The sequence below is a fragment of the Haplochromis burtoni genome, unplaced genomic scaffold (genome assembly GCF_018398535.1).
Source record: "Haplochromis burtoni strain Fernald_Lab_line unplaced genomic scaffold, NCSU_Asbu1 Contig_1068, whole genome shotgun sequence".
In the NCBI taxonomy this organism is placed as follows: Eukaryota; Metazoa; Chordata; class Actinopteri; order Cichliformes; family Cichlidae; genus Haplochromis; species Haplochromis burtoni.
The window spans coordinates 71,945-80,450 of record NW_024583429.1 but is presented as its reverse complement, the minus strand read 5'-3'; the positions used below and the strand labels follow the sequence as shown (position 1 = coordinate 80,450).

The window sequence follows — 8,506 nt, the reverse complement described above, 5'->3', positions numbered from 1 at the left end:
TTTTCTTCCTTTGAAGGGTAATTCTTAGAACACTCAAGTTTTCTTATAAGTTGGTGACTAAGAGCAATTCTTAGAAGCTGAAAGCTTTGTAAATGTAAACATGTGGCCAGTTTTCTGTGAGTAGTGGTTGTTTTAACAGTCATTGTAATCACCCCCTGCTTCAAATGTGATATGTTTTTTTTCCTCCAGAAACAAGAAAGCAAGAGAGAATATACTTTCTAAACAAATTCAAATAATTCTTACATGATTAAGTTAACAAAACACAAGTTCAGAAAATACAAATCAAGAAATAACGTGTAGTCACAAAGGTGATCTCTGTGCAGAGAAGAAAAAGGACAGCAGTGATGAAGACCAAAGAAAACTGGAAACTAAAACACACTTTTTAACAGGTGTCCCTTAATGACTTCTGTCTATTTTAGTTTAATGAACTCTGCAGTGTCATTGTCATAATAAAAAAACCCAAGTCCAGCATAGAGCGGCTGAGTGAATGTGGTCTGGACTTTGTGGAGGAGAGTCATGGTTTCAGAGACTCTGTAGAAAGACAGCGAAAAACTCATGAGAATTTCAAAGCTGTTCTTTAACACTCCGACACTGGTCTCTCAATCTCCCATTGGAGAGGTTTTGATTTTCTTGTGCCAAAATGTATAACACGTTGGCTCGAAAGCAACTTTCATGTCACAACGTAATGCCCAAGATTTATCATTCCATCCAAAGCCACATTCATCTGACATCCCGACTCTGCTGATATTCTTGTATGCGACTACTACAGGAATTCCTATCCCACACCACTTCACTTCCAAGTAACAACGTCCAGTCAGACTCTCTCTACTCAGGACCTGTCTAAACACTGTCCGGATTACTAGTGTAAGACTCTTGATCGTAATATACCATAGCTTCTCGATTTCCTTAAGATAATTAAAGACGTCTGTATGCTGTGTTTGGATCCAGTGTGATTTTTAAGAATCCAACTCTGGTCTTTGGCTCTGGTGGTGACAGTAGTTGTGTAGAAACTGGTTGTGATCCTCTGTGTGTGAGAGCTGCTCCAGCTCGCCGTCTTTCCTCTTCAGCTCAGCGATCTCCTGCTCCAGCTTCTCCTGAAGCTCTTTGACTCCATAAGATATTGTGATCCTTACTTCATGTAGCATGACTTTTGATTGCCTCCAAAGAAGAAAAGAAATTAAGAAAAAATTACAAAAATAATTTTGACATTGTTGATCTACACTGCTTAAAAAATTGCTAAATCTAATAATACTTCAGTGTACTGTCATTGCACTACAACAGTGTTTTCAGTTTATCTTTTATTTTTCAGACTGAGTGGCTGTAACCTCTCAAAGAAAAGCTGTGAAGCTCTTTCCTCAATTCTCAACTCCCAGTCCTCTAGTCTGAAAGAGTTGGACCTAAGTAACAACGACCTGCAGGATTCAAGAGTGAAGTTTCCATACTCTAAACTGACAACTCTCCGGTCAGATCAATATATATTGTTTTCTTATCAGTTAACCCTCCTATTCTCCTCAAATACTACTATCACGTTTTACCATGGGGGTTATTTACCTCTACAAAATGGTTTACATACAATTGTTGACCAATTGTTTGCGTCAGGCACTTTGTTTATTTATTGAATACATTAGTATTCTCTTGATAATAAAATTCTAGTGCCACCATCAAGCCATGAAGTCAAACTTTTAATTTAGAATAAATGTATCTTGAAAAGTTTGAATTGAGAACTTTTCAAAATTACTGCCAACATTAATAACCACAAGTAGATGAACCCTGTTGGTCTTTGGTGATGACATGACCTTTTTCTAGCACCACCATCAGGTCAAATGTTTAATTCTAGATATGTTTCTTTTTCGTGGTGTTTACATCCATGCCCTTTAGAATGAATCTTGTTAATTTTTGCTCAAGCACCACAATATCACTTCCAATCACCCCTCCTCTTTTCTTATACAGGCCTGGGACTGGCAATGGTAGAGTTGAAGTTTTTTTTTTATTAACTTGTTATGTTTTGTTTGTTTTTGCTGTTTGTTTGGAGGGGTGGTACATATTTCATGTGAAATTCAACCATTTGTGAAACAGAAAATAATAAGAACATAGTCAGAACATGGAACAGTTCTTGTCCAACAGCCAAATTTTTTCTCTTCACTACTGTACACAGGATGTGAAGAGAGTGTGTGCATGCTCCTTGCAGACATATTTCTTGCATTGTGCCTAGGTCATGCTAGTCTTAGAATCATTCCTGGTGGGACAGCCCTGGCACCTGCCATGTTTCCTGCCCGTGGTTTGTAGTATTCAAAAGTAGAATGGGAGGGAGAGCCTTCAGTTTTGAATCCCCTCTTCTATGGAACCAGCTTCTATTTTGGATTTGGGAGACAGACACTATCTCTACTTTTGAAATTAGGTTTCAAACTTTCCTTTTTGCTAAATCATATAGTTAGGGCTAGATCAGGTGACCCTGAATTTTTTATCTTGTCTTCCTTATCTCAGGGGGGTCATATGATTGTTGGGTTTTTCTCTGTATGTATTATTGTAGGGTCTACCTTACAACATAAAGCACCTTGAGGTGACTGTGACTTATATCAGTGTTCTTTGTGTTCTTGTGTATAAATCTGCAGACTGAGTCACTGTAACCTTGCAGAGACAGCCTGTGAAGCTCTGTCATCAGTTCTTAGCATGCGGTTCTCTAGTTTGAGAGAGCTGGACCTGAGTAACAACAACGTGAAGGATTTGGGATTGAAGCTTCTGTCTGTTGGTCTGGAGAGTCCATACTGCAAACTTGAAACTCTCAGGTCAGATCAAGATGTGCTCTGCTCTTTTTTTTCTTTTGCATTTTGTTTGTATAACTTAATAAAAATAACAAATTTTTTGCCCTAGTTTTATAATCGTGAAAATTTTAATTTAGTTTTATTTACACAGTCCCAAACAATATTTAATCCTTAAATGATCCTGGATGCATTTTGTTCCATTTAATGTTTTTTTGTTTGTTTAATTTATTATGCTATTTTACCTGTGCTCAGTGAATATAGCTCACATTTCCTTCCACTGCCCAACTCGGTTGACATTGGTAGCGCCCCATCTACATTATGGACTATGTGAGGAGAGCCCTGCTTTTCCCGCCTGAGTTACCTGAATCTTTTTACTGAAGCATTTACTGAACCTTATCAGTCAGTCTTATCTAATCTGACACAGGACTCATGGGCTGTTTGTCCTCACTCGCACCAACATCACCTACATGTTAAAGCAGATGGTTAAACCTCCCTGAACAAGATTTTGTTGGCGGTCTCTTTCTAGTTGTAAGACGTTTTTCCTCCTTCCTGTGACCAATTGCTGCTGACAGGGGACCATCTGAGAGTTGTGGTTCTTTCTCTTATATTGTAGTGTTATCTCTGCTATAAAAAGTTAGGACATTTTTATAAATGTAGGTAAATTAAATTGAGGGGATGGAGCTCACTTTCTCTGGGAAGAAAATAAAACACTTTTTTTTGGTATGTACCTGCAGTCTGTCAGGCTGTTTGATCACAGTGGACGGATGTGCTTCTCTGGAATCTGCCCTGAGTTCTTCCCACTCCCATTTGAGAAAGTTGGACCTGAGCTACAATCATCCAGGAGACTTGGGAATGAAGCTGTTGTTGCCTGAACAGAAGAATCCATCCTGGAAACTGGAAACTCTCAGGTATGGAGAAAAGGTCTGGTACTGGAGGAAGACATTAAAACCATTGTTTTTCTTGTGGCATTACTGTAAAGTGTAGAAGTAAATTTAAATCTAATTTGATATACAAAGAGGTGTTTACAAAGGTTATAAAGCTAGTTATGTAGCTATTTGGTGGTTACGTGTTTTGATATTTACATGTTTACATGTTTGAATGTTTAGACATGCATGTTCAAACCAGTAATAAGTATGTGTTATATCTACCTGGTTGTTTTCCCTGTTTTGATCTGAGTATAAGATTTCCTGGCTTCTGAGAGGCCAGTGAAGTATTCATGAGGGCGGCACACAGGAAGTGTGGGTTGTTGTTGCTGTGTGCTGAGAGTAAAGTGGCTGCTAAAAAGTTATCCGTCTCCATCTTGCTGTTCCTAATTATTCAGAGAGATTCCAAACCATCTAGTGAACCCTCACGTTACATTACCAATAAGTTTGATGTGTCACATGATCCTCTTCCTATTGAAAAAACAAAAGTTGTATCCAAGATGGCCGACTTCTAAATGGCCACCATGGTCACCACCCATCTTGAGGAGTTTGCCCCCTCACATATACTAATGTGCCACAAACAGGACTTTAATATCACCAACCATTCCCATGTTAATACGGTGTATCCATATAAATGGCCCACCCTGTACAATTCACGACTACGTTAAGTCATTCACTAGTGTCTTTGCAGTTGTTTTGGGATCTTTGGACATATCTATAACTATATGTCTTCCCACAGTCTTTACATTTTTCACTTTGTTCCCCTGCCTGGCTTGTTCCATATAATAATAATAATAATAATAATAAGCAGTAATAATAATAATAATAATAATAATAATGGATTGGATTTATATAGCACTTTTCAAGGCACCCAAAGCGCTTTACAATGCCACTATTCATTCACTCACTGGTGGAGGCTCTCTTTAAATATGCCCCGTATGCTCTCTTTAAATTTCTTAATACTTATGCTTGGGACTTGGAAACACTGGTGATTGTGTATATGGACCTTCTGCTTGGTGAGAATCAACAACTCTCTTTGTTTTGTTTTGTTTTGTTTGGGGGAGGGGAGTGGCATTTGAAAGATACTGGTTCACAGATAGCCACATATTTCTGAAAATGTTGGACTGTTCCTTTATCAGTGTCTAACAGTATGTGTATGAGAGCAATGTAATGTCCATGTGTGCATGCTGAAAGAGACTGTGCTGGTCTGATCCCCCTCCTCCTTTCAGGGTGGAGCCTGCTGGAGTCCGATGGTTGACACCAGGTCTGAGGAAGTGTAAGTGTGTTTTTAATGTGATTCATTAAAAACATTCAACCATCTTCAAACTGTCACATCACTCATTCACATTTCTGATGTCAGGAGTCATCATCAAAGTGTCAATCAATGAACAGATGATGGATCAATAACTGCAGCTGGATTGTGTTTGTTCTCTCCATCAGATTCCTGTCAACTCACAATCGACACAAACACAGTACACACAAACCTCAAACTGTCTGACAACAACAGGAAGGTGACACATGTGGAGGAGGTTCAGTCATATCCTGATCATCCAGACAGATTTGATGTTCATCCTCAGCTGCTGTGTAGAAATGGTCTGACTGGCCGCTGTTACTGGGAGGTTGAGTGGAAAGGAGATGTTGACATATCAGTGACTTATAGAAAAATCCGAAGGAAAAGTGGCAGTGATAACTGTTCATTTGGGTGGAATGATCAATCCTGGAGTCTCAGCTGCTCCGATGATGGTTACTCTGTCTGTCACAATAACAGAGAAACATCCATATCATCCTCCTCCTTCTCCTCCTCCTCAGTCTCTAACAGAGTAGCAGTGTATGTGGACTGTCCTGCTGGCACTCTGTCCTTCTACAGAGTCTCCTCTGACACCCTGATCCACCTCCATACCTTCAACACCACATTCACAGAACCTCTTTGTCCTGGATTTAGAGTGTGGTTTCCTGGTTCCTCAGTGTTTGTTTGCAGAGAATAATCTAAAGAGTGTACTCGTGCCTCTTTAGAGAAACACTTTGACTGTTGAACAGATAGTCTGTACATGTCTGTCTGTTTCACTCAGAAACACGTTTTCAGATTCATGGATAAAGATGGAAGCTTTGATTATTCCCAGATCCGCATGTTTTTCTGTTGTTTTTCTTTTTCCACTCAAAGCTTCACACTGAATATCAGTATGTTGTGTTTCTCTGAAGCTCAGTTCACAACCAGCTCCTCTGCATTTTCAACAAATATGAACTCATTAAAAATAATCTGCTGTGATATCAAAAATGAATTCAGTTTAAGGTAGAATGTTATTTTATATTTCTTAGATATTAAATATGAAATGGTAACTCACGTGAGCCACCTTAAAATCACTATAGTCTGTGATAGGAACTGATGTCATTAGCAAACAGGATGTTAGCCAGTGAATTTGAGGAGACGGGCTGTGCTCAGCTAGTTAAATCCAGCAACATCCACTTACATCTTATGCCTTTTGTGGCTGCCGTCATCAGCGGTTATGCAGTTTTAAGGTAATTTCATGGTTTTAAGTTATAATAAATACATTAAGAATACTTTGTTTTTAATAAATCAGATTGTAATGTACAGTGGTCCTTTGTTTATGGTGTTATGTTCTAAAAATAACCCGCAATAGTTGAAATCTGCAAAGTAGCCAACTTTATTTTTTACAATTATTATAGATGTTTTAAGGCTGTAAAACCCCTCACTACACACTTTATACACTTTTCTCAGACAGGCATGAACATTTTCACACTTTTCTCTCTTGTTTAAACTCTCAAAGTTCAAACCTTCGTAGAAAAATAAGTCCAGTATTATAATAAAACCAAAAGATCAAACCCTATTTTCAGGTCCAGAACATGGGAATAGAGCACCTGAGAGAATTCAACATCAATTAATCATTAATAAATCAATGAATCAGAAGTTCAAGATTTTGTGCGATAGCTATCTTCCTCTGCTTTTGGGTGCTACCGCAGGTGCCTTTGATGGTGCAAAACGTGTTGGGGAGAAAAGTACAGAAATTTAGACATACACTGCAAGCTATCAATGTAGCAATTCTGTACTGTACAGGAGAGACGGCATGGAGGAGATTGACAATGGTCTACAGCTGATCAGGACACAGAACACAATGCGTTGTAAAAAACAAACAAACATTTTACGCTAGGTGACAAATCGTCAACATATTATGTTTTCGGGCACCCAACACATTCCTACATGATGACATTGGAAACTGAGGACATATGAGAACCGTTTGGAGTCAATCTACACATGCGTCGGGATGTTACGCCTCAGGAGTGAGAATGGGCTCAAAATTGCACACAAAAAAATCCACAAAACAGCAAGGCTGCAGAAGTTGAACCACGTTATAGAAAGGGACCACTGTATACATTGTTGGGTTTACATTTAAAGGATGTTTCCAGGGTGAAACCAATGTTCAGTCTGTTGTTTGGGGTTGACAATATTTTCAGTTACACGCCACTCTCAGTATATTTTAGGAGGATATGCTGACTTGTAATAAAAAGTAGTTAATATATTTTCATCGTTTTATCTGTACATGGTGAATATGTAAAAGTGATTATGCCTTGTACTGTATGGTGCAGTTTCACCTTCCCCTGTGTCATTAAACCTGTGAACAGATGGAATCGTGTCATCAGAGTCTTAATGTAAGGAAGGAGTTTAGCTGACTGCCAAATCATAGCAGAGCCAGTAGAGAATCCAAATGTTTGATTTCTCTTTCTTTTAATTTTGTAGTTTTTGCTTTTATTTTCTCTCTAACCCCTTAAAACAGAATGCCTTATTAAGTCATGGAGCATCTACACTAAATCTCCTAGAACTCTTCATTGATGGTGATTTGTGGCCCTCTGCGGATGAGAAGATGAACTGCATGATGTCAGTTTAAAGGCAAGTCTACCACACATCTGTTTGACCGTCACCAGTTAATCTGTGACACGAGTTAATCTGCCGGCATTGTGGCTCATCTGGAAAAGCAGGTGTATCGATAGACATGATAGGTTTATATAAACATGCGGTTTTAAGCTCTAATGACTCAAATGAAAGCTAGTTCAGATAATGTTTCAAAAGACCTACCCAGTGTTACCAAGTGGACTGACTTCCACAGTGAATACTGCTGTGTGCAGACAGGGGACAGGTGTGCAGCTCACACCAGAATACAGTTTGTGGGGTTCATCTTGACTTGTGCAAGCATGTTTGTTTGTTTAAAAATGTTTATGCACCATATCTTTCTCTCCAGCAGGTGGCAGTGACATCTTCTTTATAAATGTAATACTTCAGTTGAGGCTTTTAAAGCAGATTGACAACTTATTATATATATAAAAAAAGATGACACCTTTCCCCCTGCAGATATAGATCTCATGTGGCACTCATCTGTACTACTTTCAGCCATTTTTGTCTTTTTTTTGTTTGTTTCTAGAAAATATTCAGGGATTTTAAGAGACCAGGACAAAGAAAGAAAAAAAGATATAAATAAGAGACAGCCACCTGCTGGTTGTTGGAATTTGCCCCAGGATTCTGCAAACAGTGTAATAGAAAAAAAATATATAGGAGGGGTCATATATGGTGCATATAAGGATCCGAGCCCAGAGCGTACCTTGAGAGATGGTTTTTGGCACAAACCTGAGATTTGTAATAGGGTGGTGGGAAAGTTCCTGATTTAAATCCTGGCTGAGGCCTTTCTGTGTGGAGTTACGATGTTTCTTCCATGTTAATCAGTCCAAAGACATGCATGTTAGGTGTATGTGAGGCAAATTAATACTTGAAGTGTATAGAATAAAGTGCTGTATACATTTTTAAGATACTAA

The 8,506-nt window shown here is 38.6% G+C and overlaps 1 protein-coding gene across 1 annotated transcript; it reads left to right on the top strand.

Annotated features, from left to right (window-relative positions):
* Positions 1-1,252: 1,252 nt before the first annotated feature.
* LOC121813035 (stonustoxin subunit beta-like) lies at positions 1,253-6,329 on the top strand. Its single transcript, XM_042216475.1, has 5 exons — positions 1,253-1,462; positions 2,613-2,786; positions 3,497-3,670; positions 4,915-4,961; positions 5,126-6,329. Exons 2-5 carry the CDS (start codon positions 2,671-2,673, stop codon positions 5,668-5,670), a joined length of 882 nt encoding a protein of 293 aa, XP_042072409.1. The 5' UTR covers positions 1,253-1,462; positions 2,613-2,670; the 3' UTR covers positions 5,671-6,329.
* The last annotated feature ends 2,177 nt before the right edge of the window (positions 6,330-8,506 follow it).